General features: G+C 40.5%; 1 protein-coding gene across 8 annotated transcripts in view; it reads left to right on the top strand.

Annotated features, from left to right (window-relative positions):
• The window catches only part of ABLIM3 (actin binding LIM protein family member 3), a 137,958-nt gene that overhangs the window by 38,667 nt on the left and 84,953 nt on the right, over window positions 1-14,338 (top strand). For all 8 annotated transcript variants that reach the window (XM_025292448.3, XM_044947494.2, XM_044947493.2 and 5 more), the window contains one exon: window positions 9,132-9,269. In XM_025292448.3, the coding sequence (XP_025148233.1) occupies window positions 9,132-9,269 (138 nt within the window). The remainder of the gene's footprint in view (window positions 1-9,131; window positions 9,270-14,338) is intronic.

The raw sequence follows: 14,338 nt of genomic DNA, 5'->3' as shown, positions 1-14,338 counted from the left end.
TCATTCTTGGAAAGATTAAGATTGTTCTTAATTTTAGAACAGTCTTCATCTTAATTGTTCTTAAGATTAAGTCTTACAGTGCCTGAAGAAAATGTGCTTTTAAAAAATCAGTATTTATTTCTCTGCTCAGAACCTGTAGTATGCAGATCAAATTCAGAATGGGTGAATCTGTGTGTAACTGATTCTTATTGCAAATAATTTTTTAAATACAACTTTAAAACTCTTCAGGGATATAAAGGAATAATTTAAGTGTGAGGTGGTATTCCTAAATTAATTTGTACATGTGATTTTTGTATAAACAGGATTCAACCAAGTTTAATTTCTTTTTCTTCATTCTTAATGCCTGGTGTTCCATTTGTGAAACTATAAGGCTGCAAAAATGTCCAATTTGATGACCATTGGTCACATGAGGCTATTTCAATGTAAATTTATATTAATTAAAATTAACAAAATTAAAAATTCAGTACCATAGTCACACTAGCCATATTTTAAGTGCCCAGCAGCCACATATGGCTAATAATTATTACATTGGACAGTGTAGATATAGAACATTTTCATAGCTCAGAAAATTCTATTGGACATCACTGCTTAGGAACCAGTAATTGGAAATGTCTCTCCTGGATAACAAAGTGTATCCTAGTAGCATAAAACAGAAGCTAGAGGTTCCTGCCTTTTAGAAATATGTCATATGACCCATATGTCTAAACTTGTTAACTTCATGGATTATTTAACAAGTGAGAAGAGCAAATGTCCTTTGAGGCTTTGAAGAGCTAATGTCCTGCTCTCCAATGTTGCTTTAAAAGATAGGCAGTTCCTAGCATGAAGCAGCTCAAAACTTCATGTATAAGTCAATTTGGAATTCAAAAGTTATTGGCCCATAAGATAAATGTTATAAATCACATGACTGAATTTTAGTACTTTCTGAAATAAAACTTAATGGAAATAATAGCCAGCAGAAAATCAACAATAAAATTTTAGAGTTTCAGAGGGTGTTACAGATTGGAAGGAAGAAATGACAACCCCGCCCCCACCCCCCCATACACTCATTAGATTAAGTTGCTGACTTAACCAAGAGTACAACAAAATCTTACTGGAAACGAGGTGGCTTCCAGGGCAAGAGCAGATGTAGCATATCTCAGTTGCACTTCCCTTGACCCCCACAGTTCCTACTGGCACTGTCTGAATAAGAAAATGTCTGTAAGCTCAAATCTTACACATCTGCTGCCCATTTATAGTCACGGCTTACATCAGCAATCTGGAAGAACTTGAACCAATGATGCATGTATTAATTTTTTTTTAATATTTATTTGTCTGTGCCAGGTCTTAGTTGCAGCATGGGATCTTTGATCTTAGTTGGGGCACACGGGATCTTTAGTTGCAGCATGCGAACTCTTAGTTACAGCATGTGGGGTCTAGTTCCCTGACCAGAGATCAAACCTGGGCCCACTGAATTGGGAACTCGGAGTCAGCCATTGGACCACCAGGGACGTCCCATTTTTTTTTTTAATTTATTTATTTGACTGTGGATGCATGCATTTCTGTTTATGGGACTATTTATAAACATAAGACATTTGTGGACTCCAGTCATAGTCAGGATCACTGAAACAGCACCCTCATGCTGAACGAAGCAGTAGAGTTAGGGCAGGGAGCCCAAGGCTACTCTGCCCCCAAAGGTCTGTTTTCCCAATCCATCACCTCTCTGATTTTATGGCTTTTATCTGAATGGTTCAAAGATTGAGTTTTGACTGAAAACCAGGATCACTAAACAATCTTCCTAGAAAATCAAATCACAAAAAATTAATTGATCTTGTAATCTGGTTCTTGAGAAATATGTTGAGATCAATTAGAAGAGGTAGATGAGAGAATTCCCTGGTGGCCAGGTGGTTAGGATTCAGTGCTTTTACTGTGGAGGCCCAGGTTCAATCCTGGTCCAGGAATCATCCTGCATGCTGCTCAGTGTGGCCAAAAGACCAAAAATAATAAATAAATGTTGTTGTTCAGTCACTTAGTTGTGTCCAGTTCAGTTCAGTCGCTCAGTTGTGTCCGACTCTTTGCGACCCCATGAATCACAGCACGCCAGGCTTCCCTGTCCATCACCAACTCCCAGAGTTCACTCAGACTCACGTCCATCGAGTCAGTGATGCCATCCAGCCATCTCATCCTCTGGCGTCCCCTTCTCCTCCTGCCCCCAATCCCTCCCAGCATCAGAGTCTTTTCCAGTGAGTCAACTCTTCACATGAGGTGGCCAAAGTACTGGAGTTTCAGCTTCAGCATCATTCCTTCCAAAGAAATCCCAGGGCTGATCTCCTTCAGAATGGACTGGTTGGATCTCCTTGCAGTACAAGGGAATCTCAAGAGTTTTCTCCAACACCACAGTTCAAAAGCACCAATTCTTCGGCGCTCAGCCTTCTTCATGGTCCAACTCTCACATCCATACATGACCACAGGAAAAACCATAGCCTTGACTAGACGGACCTTTGTTGGCAAAGTAATGTCTCTGCTTTTGAATATGCTATCTAGGTTGGTCATAACTTTCCTTCCAAGGAGTAAGCGTCTTTTAATTTCATGGCTGCAGTCACCATCTGCAGTGATTTTGGAGCCCCCCAGAATAAAGTCTGACACTGTTTCCACTGTTTCCCCATCTATTTCCCATGAAGTGATGGGACCAGATGCCATGATCTTCGTTTTCTGAATGTTGAGCTTTAAGCCAACTTTTTCACTCTCCTCTTTCACTTTCATCAAGAGGCTTTTGAGTTCCTCTTCACTTTCTGCCATAAGGGTGGTGTCATCTGCATATCTGAGGTTATTGATATTTCTCCCAGCAATCTTGATTCCAGCTTGTGTTTCTTCCAGCCCAGCGTTTCTCATGATGTACTCTGCATAGAAGTTAAATAAGCAGGGTGACAATATACAGCCTTGACGTACTCCTTTTCCTATTTGCAACCAGTCTGTTGTTCCATGTCCAGTTCTAACTGTTGCTTCCTGACCTGCATACAGATTTCTCAAGAGGCAGGTCAGGTGGTCTGATATTCCCATCTCTTTCAGAATTTTCCACAGTTTATTGTGATCCACACAGTCAAAGGCTTTGGCATAGTCAATAAAGCAGAAGTAGATGTTTTTCTGGAACTCTCTTGCTTTTTCCATGATCCAGCGGATGTAGGCAATTTGATCTCTGGTTCCTCTGCCTTTTCTAAAACCAGCTTGAACATCAGGAAGTTCACGATTCACATATTGCTAAAGCCTGGCTTGGAGAATTTTGAGCATTACTTTACTAGCATGTGAGATGAGTGCAATTGTGTGGTAGTTTGAGCATTCTTTGGCATTGCCTTTCTTTGGGATTGGAATGAAAACTGACCTTTTCCAGTCCTGTGGCCACTGCTGAGTTTTCCAAATTTGCTGGCATATTGAGCTCTTTGCAAATCCATGGACTATAGTGCACCAGACTTCCCTGTCCTTAACTATCTCCCAGAGTTTGCTCAAACTCATATCCATAGAATCAATGATGCCATCCAACCATCTCATCCTCTGTTGCCCTCTTCTCCTGCCTTCAATCTTTCCCAGCATCAGGGTCTTTTCCAGTGAGGCAGCTCTTCATATCTGGTGGCCAAAGTATTGGAGCTTCAGCATCAGTCCTTCCAATGAATATTTGGGGTTGATTTCCTTTAGGTTTGACTGGCTTCATCTCCATGCAGTTCAAGGGACCCTGAAGAGTCTTCTTCAACACCACAGTTTGAAAGCATCAATTTTTTGGCACTCAGCTTTCTTTATGGTTCAACTCTCACATCCAAACATGACTACTTGAAAAACCATAGCTTTGACTAGACAGACCTTTGTCTCTGCTTTTTAGAACATTGTCTAGGTTCATTGTAGCTTTTCTTCCAAGGAGCAAACATCTTTTAATTTCATAGCTTCAGTCACTGTCCAAAGTGATTTGGAGCCCAAGAAAATAAAGTCGGTCACTCTTTCCATTCTTTCCCCATCTATTAGCCACGAAATGCTGGGAGCAGATGTCATGATCTTCGTTTTTTGAATGTTGCGATTTAAACCAGTTTTTTCACTGTCCTCTTTCACCTTCATCAGGAAGCTCTTTAGTTCCTCTTCACTTTCTGCTGTAAGGGTGGCGTCATCTGCATGTCTGAGGTTGTTTCTTCTGCAATCTTGATTCCAGCTTGTGTTTCATCCAGCCCGGCATTTCTCATGATGTACTCTGCTTATGAGTTAAATAAGCAGGGTGACAGTATGCAGCCTTGACATACTCCTTTCCCAATTTGAACAAGTCCATTGTTCCATGTCCAGTTCTAAGTGTTGCTTCCTGACTTACATACAGGTTTCTCAGGAGGCAGGTAAAGTGGTATTCCCATCTCTCGAAGAATTTTCCACAGTTTGTTGTGATGCACAGAAGGCTTTAGCTTAGTCAATGAAACAGAAGTAGATGTTTTTCTGAAATTCTCTTGCTTTTTCTATGATCCAACAGATGTTTACAATTTGACTTCTGAGTCCTCTGCCTTTTCTAAATCCACCTAGTACATCTGGAAATTCTCAGTTCACATACTGTTGAAGCCTAGCTTGAAGGATATTGAGCATTACCTTGCTATCATGTGGAATGAGCAGAATTGTGTGGTAGTCTGAACATTCTTTGGCATTGCTTCTTTGTGACTGAAATGAAAACTGACCTTTTCCAGTCCTGTGGTAACGGCTGAGTTTTCCAAATTTGCTGGCATATTGAGTGTAGCACTTCAACAGCATCATCTTTTAGGATTTGAAATAGCTCAGCTGGTATTCCATCACCTCCACTAGCTTTGTTTGTAGTGATGCTTCCTAAGGCTCACATGACTTCACACTCCAGGATGTCTGGCTCTATGTGAGTGATCACACCATCATGGTTATCTGAGTCATTAAGACCTTTTTTGTACAGTTCTCCTGGTATTCTTACTACCTCTTCTTAATATCTTCTGCTTCTGTTAGGTCCATAATGTTTCTGTCCTTTATTGTGCCCATCTTTCCATGAAATGTTCCCTTGGTATCTCTAATTTTCTTGATGAGATTGCTAGTCTTTCCCTTTCTATTGTTTTCCTCTATTTCTTTCCATTGCTCTCTTAAGAAGATTTTCTTATCTCTGCTTGCTATTCTTTGGAACTCTGCATTCAGATGTGTATATCCTTCCTTTTCTCCTTTGCCTTTCACTTCTTTTCTCAGCTATTTGTAAGGCCTCCTCAGACAACCATTTTGCCTTTTCGAATTTCTTTTTCTTGGGGATGGTCTTGATCCCTGTCTCCTGTACAATGTCTCTAACTTCCGTCCATAGTTCTTCAGGCACTCTATTAGATCTAATCCCTTGAATCTATTTGTCACTTTCACTGTACAATCATAGGTTTGATTTAGCTCATACCTGAATGGCCTAATGGTTTTCCCTACTTTCCTTAATTTAAGTCTGAATTTTGCAATAAGGAGCTCATGATTTGAGTCACAGTCAGCTTCCAGTCTTGTTTTTGCTGACTGTATAGAGCTTCTCCATCTTCTGTTACAAAGAATATAATCAATCTGATTTCGGTATTGACCATCTGGTGATGTCCATATGTAGAGTTATCTCTTGTGTTGTTGAAGAGGGTGTTTGCTATAACTGGTGCATTCTCTTGGCAAAACTCTGTTAGCCTTTGCCCTGCTTCATTTTGTACTCCAAAGTCAAACTTGCCTATTACTCCAGCTTAACTCTGAACTACCTACTTTTTCATTCCAGTCACCTATGATGAAAAGATCATGGCATCCAGTCACATCACTTCATGGCAAATAGATGGGAAAACAATGTAAATGGTGAGAGATTTTATTTTGGGGGGCTCCAAAATCACTGCAAATGGTGACTGCAGCCATGAAATTAAAAGATGCTTGCTCCTTGGAAGAAAAGCTATGACCAACCTAGACAGCCTATTAAAAAACAGAGACATTACTTTGCCAACAAAGATCTGTCTAGTCAAAGCTATAGTTTTTCCAGTAGTCATGTATGGATGTGAGGGTTGGACCATAAGAAAGGCTGAGTGCTGAAAAACTGATGCTTCTGAACTGTGGTGTTGGAGAAGACTCTTGAGAGTCCCTTGGACTGCAAGGAGATCCAACCAGTCCATCCTAAAGGAAATCAGTCCTGAGTATTCATTGGAAGGACTGATGCTAAAGCTGAAACTCCAATACTTTGGCCACCCAATGTGAAGAACCGACTCATTGGAAAAGACCCTGATGCTGGGAAAGATTGAAGGCAAGAGGAGAAGGGGACGACAGAGGATGAGATGGTTGGATGGCATCACCAAGTCAATGGACACGAGTTTGAGTAGGCTCCAGGAGTTGGTGAAGGACAGGGAAGCCTGGCGTGCTTCAGTCCATGGGGTCACAAAGAGTCAGACACGACTGAGCAACTGAACTGAACTGACGATGAAAAGGACATCTTTTTTGGTGTTAGTTCTAGAAGGTCTTGTAGGTCTTCATAAAACTGTTGAAGTTCATCTTCTCCAGCATTAATGGTTGGGGCATAGATTTGGATTACTGTAATATTGAATGGTTTGCCTTGGAAACAAACCTAGATCATTGTGTCATTTTTGAAATTGGACCCAAGTACTACATATTGGACTCTCTTGTTGACTATGAAAAAAAACAGATTAAAAATTTAAAAAAACAGAGAAGAGGTAGATGAAATTTGTATAGTGATTCTGGAGAGACTTTTGGATCCTTTCAAGAGCTCTCATCATTGATGGTGGTGATTATACTATTTTTTCTTATTTTATTTTCAGACTCACAGTTTTATTTCCCTCAGCAATAGTAGATCATTACATTGCTTATATAAACAGAATCTATATTTTTCTCAAAAATTTGGGGAAGATGGGAGAATGAAATATTTTTCAGGGGACACTGAGCAGGAATTAGAAAAAGAAGCAAAAAAAAAAAAATAATAATAAGACCAAGGAGAATGTTTGTGGACCTTATGGGAGTGGGAAAGGATTGCTCTGAGCTCTGGGGAGGATATGATGGTCAAGATACCAGTGGAGCCCTGAAATATATTTGTGGAATATTTCATGAACTTTTTAAATGCTTTACATGTATTAACTCATTTTCTAAGTTAATTAATGATTTAGTTAACTAGCTAACTTGTTTAACTTTTGTCTTAAATTTAAGACCGGAAAAAGAAACTTTAAATAAAGAGCATAAACTTCTTGAGAAAAAGAAGTTTTTTTCTTTATTCTCCCACCTCAGATTAAAAAAAGAAGTTTTTTTTATTATTCTCCCACCTCAGATAAAATTTGTCAGTATTATCAGTTTCAGGGATAATCCACCAGCTTTTTGCCCTTTGGTGCACTTACGGTTCAAGATGTGGGAGGTAATTGAAAGTCCGGCATTTCTGTTCCTTGTCTTCAAAAAGTGTAAGGAACATGAGATCAGTTGTGGAGATCGTCTTTGAGAATCTGAAGAAAACTATAGTATAATGTGTATAACACCAAATTTTATGTTTCATTAGAAATATTAGATATCAGGTGTATCAGGGTATGCTGCAGTTAAAAAAAAAAAAAGCCTTAGAGGCTATGACAACAAAAATTCCTCCTTGCTCATGATCGACGTTCATCCTGGGTTAGCTTAGAGCTCTGTTCCAGGACTTCTCCATCAGGAATCCAAGCTGCTGCATCCTGCACACCATCTGGGATATCACTGGTCGCTGGGCTATGGGAAAGGCAATATGGCAGATCCCATACTGGCTCCTAGGGCTTCCAATTGGAACTGACACACAATTTTCATTCACGTTTCGTTGTCAAGCAAGACACTATGTGTAGTCCTCCATGTGCCAAGAATAAAAGACTCAAATTTCAATAAACAGACATAACAGTTACCACACAAGGTCAAGAACCCTTGATCTAGGTGTTCTTTAGGTTCCTTGGCAGTTAAAAATTTCTTTGAGTACAGTTTTAACTTATGCTTATTCAGAGTTTAGCCAGAAAGTCTACACGTCTAAATGACAGACACCAATTCCCCTCCCCTCCAATCAAGTGGTCATCTTTAAAATTAGGACAAGAGTGGGCCTTCTCCTAATAGGATATGAGCATAAATTTGTGGACAATTACTTCAGCCTTGAGTAAGAATTGAGGAGTTGAGTGATTCTTTCCCCAGGACCCCTAGGGGCTTCCTCCAAAAGAGAAGATTGGGTTCCTCACTCCCAATGTTGTCTCAACAGTTTATATATAGAGGTTGGACCAGACAGCTATCAATATCCCTTCTGACCCTGAAACTTATGTTCTATACAGGCTCCTACCATTAATAAATACTAGATGACCAGTTTATAGAATGGTCATGCAAAGTATATTCCAGGGAAAGAAAATCTAGAAAAGGAACTATGAGAAAGTCTAAGCAAGAGATCAGTAGCCTCAAAAGGCAAGTGTAGGTCTACAGTATCATCAAATGCTGACCATAGCACTGCCATCCCAGTGACTTCAGCCCCTTTATAGTCTCCACCAGCTCTTTCCCCCAACTACACACATTTGATAATGTTCTCAATGTTATGGAAAGTGCTATTCAAAGGCAGTTGTAAGGTAAGTCACGTTATCAACCTCCTTCCAACTTGAGTGCCTTTTTTTCAGAAAGTCAGCCGCTATTGAGCATCCTCATTTCATAGATGTGTAAACTGAGAGGCAGAGAAGACCTGGAACTTGCTCAACAGAAAGGCTAGTTGCAGGCAGTCAGCCACCCCTTTCCTCAAGACCCATGAGTCAATGGCAAGACCTAAATTCCCTTTGGAGCTTGGTATTAATCCAGAGATCTCCCAAGAAATGGTATTTCTGGATCATTTATCTTGCAATACTCTACTTCGTCTTTTATTTTTCATTTGTGAATTTGGGCTCTATTATTACAAGAAAAGGTTATGTTCACTCAGAAGTCTCTGCCTGCTTAAGTAGATTTATAAACTCTTGTCTTAATGCCACTCACCTTTTAAAGATGTCTTAGCTTGGCATACTCAGCCTAATGATGTATTAAAGGTACTTTGCTAATCATGCTCACCCTTTCTGCTTTTTCTGCCAGTTAATATTATAATCATGTGTTATGGCAGACTTTTTAAAGGAAAAGAGCCTTCTGGATGGTGATCTCTTTGTTTCTTTCTACAGTTCCATATCAGCAGAATCCTTACAGCCCCCGGGGCAGCTCCAATGTCATCCAGTGCTACCGATGTGGAGACACCTGCAAAGGGGAGGTGGTTCGTGTCCACAATAACCATTTCCACATCAGATGCTTCACCTGTCAAGGTAGGAGGCCCAGTCTCCCAACTCCCTTCTCAGATTCCTGGCCGTACTCTCACCCCAGGACATGCCACAGGGCAGGCAGAACAAACAAACATAGGCAGTTAAGATACCTACAGAGGCCTAAAAAGACCTTCCTTGAGCTGGTTATAAGAATTCTCTCTTCAGCAGTGTGGCATGAGACGAGAGGGTAGAATAAGGGATGTGGGATAGGGAGTGGTGGGAGAGGGTGGGAGAGGGAGCCTGGAGACCCTGGAGTGGAAGTGCTGACCCAGAAGGAAAATGGCAATCCTGCAAGTTTCCTTTACACATTTGAGAAGACTCCTGGTTTGTGCCTATAAATCAATTTGAGAGCCAATGAAAGGGCAAAACTGTCATGGCTAAAATTTGGCATGGCTCTGAGATAAGGGTGAGAGTCCTCAGAGGCGAGGTTTAACAAGGGAGAAGATACATCTTCAATAAGGTTTGTAATTTGGGAGCAGACAGATGCTGCTGCTGCTGCTAAGTCGCTTCAGTCATGTCCAACTCTGTGCGACCCCATAGACGACAGCCCACCAGGCTCCCCCGTCCCTGAGATTCTCCAGGCAAGATGCTGGGTAACCTCTAATTGTGACAGCTTACCCGTGGATAATTCATTAAACCTTTGCTCAAGCAAGCTAAGCATTCCCAAAGAAGGCTCACTAGTGGCAGGAAAAGAGGAACTGGGCTGAAGGAGCCTTGTGGGCCCTCTCATACCAGGCCACCCTCCCTCCCCCATGTCCTTGACTAATGCCACTCCAGCCTCCACTTTTTGAACTTTCCTTCCAGGCTTCTTGTTCCACAGAGAAGCCATTCTGATATCGGACTGGCCTTTGGGTTTAGAGCATGTTTGACCTCTAAGCCGTAACTTCCCCTGCTGGTTTTAGATTTGTCCTCGTGGGGTTTTATGAGCTCTTTGTGATTGCTTTTCCCCACGGCTGCCCTACACGTGCTTGCAGTCAGGTCTCTCCCACACCCGATTATATTGCAGGTCCTGAAACTGGGCTTCATCTGAATTGATTCCAACTCGTGTAATCATCCTAGAGTCTCCTCCCTGATTCTTTCCAGTTTGTCACTATCATTCCTAAAGCATAATGCTCGTAACAGACCACATTTCTCAAGGTCTGCCAAATACAGCAAGGACTACATTTCTTTAATGTGACTGATACTAAATTAACTTCCTGAGGAATCACTTCACACCACTGATATATATTGAATTTAAGGTCAGTTGAAACCGCCAGATCTTTTCATTTTAGTACGTACTACTATCCTCAGCCTCATGCATCTGAGATTGACTTCCTCTGCCATCAAGTAAAGTCCCAGATTTCTTTCCCCAGGATCTAACTGGACTCTTCACTGAGCAAATAAATTTCATATACATATTCCCTAATTTATCTATGGAAGCTTATATGGAGTATATTTTAATTATGTGGTTTTCTTTTTTAATTTTTATTTTGTATTGGAGTATAGTTGATTTACAATGTTTTGTTAGTTTCAACTGTAAGCAAAGTACTACGGTTATATATGCACATGTATAATGGGCAGAGGAGCCTGGTAGGCTGCAGTCCATAGGGTCGCGAAGAGTCGGACATGACTAAGCAACTTCACTTTCACTTTTCACTTTCATGCATTGGAGAAGGAAATGGCAACCCACTCCAGTATTCTTGCCTGGAGAATCCCAGGGACGGGGGAGCCTGGTGGGCTGCCGTCTATGGGGTCGCACAGAGTCGGACACGACTGAAGTGACTTAGCAGCAGCAGCAGCAGCAGCAGCATATATATATCTTCTTTTTCAAAGCCTTTTCCCATTTAGATTATAATAGAATAGGGTAGAGTTCCCTGTGATATACAGTAGGTCCTTGTTGGTTATCTATTTTAAATATAGTAGTGTGTATATGTCAATTCCAAACTCAAAATAGTGTGTATATGTCAATTCCAAATTTATCCCCCACCCCCCCCCCGACCTTTCCCCTTTGGTAACCATAAGTTTGTTTTCTAAGGTTGTGAGTCTGTTTCAGTTTTATAAAAAAGTGTATTTATATTATTTTTTTAGATTCTGTGTGGAAGTGATACTATATGATATTTGTCTTTCTCTGCCTGACTTATTTCACTTAGTATGATAATCTTCAGGCCCATCCATGTTGCTGCAAATGGCATTATTTGGTTCTTTTTAACGGCTGAGTAATAGTCTATCATGTATATTACCACATCTTCTTTTTTGTTTCCTCTGTTAATGGATATTTAGGTTGCTTCCACATCCTGGCTATTGTAAATAGTGCTGCAGTGAACACTGGGACACATGTATCTTTTTTAATTATAGTTTCCTCTGGATATATGCCCAAGATTGGGATTGCTGGATCATAGGGTAGTTCTATTTTTAATTGTTTAAAGAAACCTCCATACTGTTTTCCACAGTGGCTACACTAATTTACATTCCAACCAACAGAGTGGTGGGTTCCCTTTTCTCCACACCCTCTCCAGTATTTATTTTTTGTAGATTTTTTGATAATGGCAATTCTAACCAGTATGAGATGATACCTCATTGTAGTTTAGATTCGCATTTCTGTAATAATTAGTGCTGTTGGAGAAATGTCTGTTTAGCTCTTCCACCCATTTTTTTTATTTGATTGTTTATTTTTTTTATATTGGGGTACATGAGCTGTTTGTGTATTTTTGAGATTAATCACTTATTCGTTGCTTCATTTGCAAATATTTTCTCCCATTCTGAGGATTGTCTTTTCATTTTGCTTATGGCTCCCTTTGCTGCTCAAAAGCTTTTATGTTTATGCTGTGAAAGTGCTGCACTCAATATGCCAGCAAATTTGGAAAACTCAGCAGTGGCCACAGGACTGGAAAAGGGCAGTTTTCATTCCAATCCCAATGAAAGGCAATGCCAAAGAATGCTCAAACAACCTCACAATTGCACTCATGTCACATGCTAGTAAAGTAATGCTCAAAATTCTCCAAGCCAGGCTTCAGCAATATGTGAACCGTGAACTTCCTGATGTTCAAGCTGGTTTTAGAAAAGGCAGAGGAGCCAGAGATCAAATTGCCAACATCCGCTGGATCATGGAAAAAGCAAGAGAGTTCCAGAAAACCATCTATTTCTGCTTTATTGACTATGCCAAAGCCTTTGACTGTGTGGATCACAATAAACTGTGGAAAATTCTGAAAGAGATGGGAATACCAGACCACCTGACCTGCCTCTTGAGAAATCTGTATGCAGGTCAGGAAGCAACAGTTAGATCTGGACGTGGAACAACAGACTGGTTGCAAATAGGAAAAGGAGTACGTCAAGGCTGTATATTGTCACCCTGCTTATTTAACTTCTATGCAGAGTACATCATGAGAAATGCTGGGCTGGAAGAAGCACAAGCTGGAATCAAGATTGCCGGGAGAAATATCAATAACCTCAGATATGCAGATGACACCACCCTTATGGCAGAAAGTGAAGAGGAACTCAAAAGCCTCTTGATGAAAGTGAAAGTGGAGAGTGAAAAAGTTGACTTAAAGCTCAACATTCAGAAAACTAAGTTCATGGCATCCGGTCCCATCACTTCATGGGAAATAGATGGGGAAACAGTGGAAACAGTGTCAGAGTTTATTTTTCTGGGCTCCAAAATCACTGCAGATGGTGACTGCAGCCGTGAAATTAAAAGACGCTTACTCCTTGGAAGGAAAGTTATGACCAACCTAGATAGCATATTGAAAAGCAGAGACATTACTTTGCCAACAAAGGTCCGTCTAGTCAAGGCTATGGTTTTTCCAGTGGTCATGTATGGATGTGAGAGTTGGACCGCGAAGAAGGCTGAGCGCCAAAGAATTGATGCTTTTGAACTGTGGTGTTGGAGAAGACTCTTGAGAGTCCCTTGTACTGCAAGGAGATCCAACCAGTCCATTCTGAAGGAGATCAGCCCTGGGATTTCTTTGGAAGGAATGATGCTGAAGCTGAAACTCCAGTACTTTGGCCACCTCACGCGCAGACTCATTGGAAAAGACTCTGATGCTGGGAGGGATTGGGGGCAGGAGGAGAAGGGGACGCCAGAGGATGAGATGGCTGGATGGCATCACTGACTCGATGGACGTGAGTCGGGATGAACTCCAGGAGCTGGTGATGGACAGGGAGGCCTGGCATGCTGTGATTCATGGGGTCGCAAAGAGTCGGACACAACTGAGCGACTGAACTGAACTGAGGTCCCATTTGTTTATTTTTGTTCTTATTTTCATTAGGAGGTGGATTGAAAAAGATATTACTGTGATTTATGACAGAAAGTGTTCTGCCTATGTTTTTCTTTAAGAGTTTTATAGTATCCAACATTACATTTAGGTCTTTAATCCATTTTGAGTTTATTTTTGTGTATGGTGTTAGGGACTATTCTAATTTCATTCTTTTACATGTAGCTGTCCAGTTTTCCAAGCAACATTTATTGAAGAGACTATCTTTTATCCATTGTAAATTTTTGCCTCCTTTTTCTTAGATTAGGTGACCATAGGTTCATGGGTTTATCTTTGGACATTCTATCCTGTTCTACTGATCTTTATTTCTGATTTTGTGCCAGCACCATATTGTTTTAATGACTATAGCTTTATAGTATAGACTGAAGTCTGAGCCTGATTCCTCCAACTCCATTTTTCTTTCTCAAGATTGCTTTGGCTATCTGGTGCCTATTGTGTTTCCATACAAATTTTAAATCTTTTTGTTCTAGTTCTGTGAAAAATTCCATTGGTGATTTAAGAGAGATTGCACTGAATCTGTAGATTACCTTGGGTAGTATAGTCATTTTGACAATACTTTTTTCTTGCTCTTTTTAAAAAAAAAAAAAACAACCTTTTATTTTGTATTCGGGTATAGTCCATTAACAAATAATATGACAATTTCAAGTGAATAGCAAAAGGACCCAGTCATACATACACATGTAGCCATTCTTCCCCAAACTCACCTCCCATCTAGGTCACTACACAACATTGAGCAGAGTTCAGTATATTACACAGTAGGTCCTTGTCAGCTATCCATTTTAAACATAGCAGTGTACATATGTCCATCCAGAACTCTCCAAC

Source organism: Bubalus bubalis, chromosome 9 (genome assembly GCF_019923935.1).
Source record: "Bubalus bubalis isolate 160015118507 breed Murrah chromosome 9, NDDB_SH_1, whole genome shotgun sequence".
Taxonomy (NCBI): domain Eukaryota; kingdom Metazoa; phylum Chordata; class Mammalia; order Artiodactyla; family Bovidae; genus Bubalus; species Bubalus bubalis.
The sequence above is the reverse complement of the archived record's forward strand: the minus strand, read 5'-3'. Positions and strand labels throughout refer to the sequence as shown.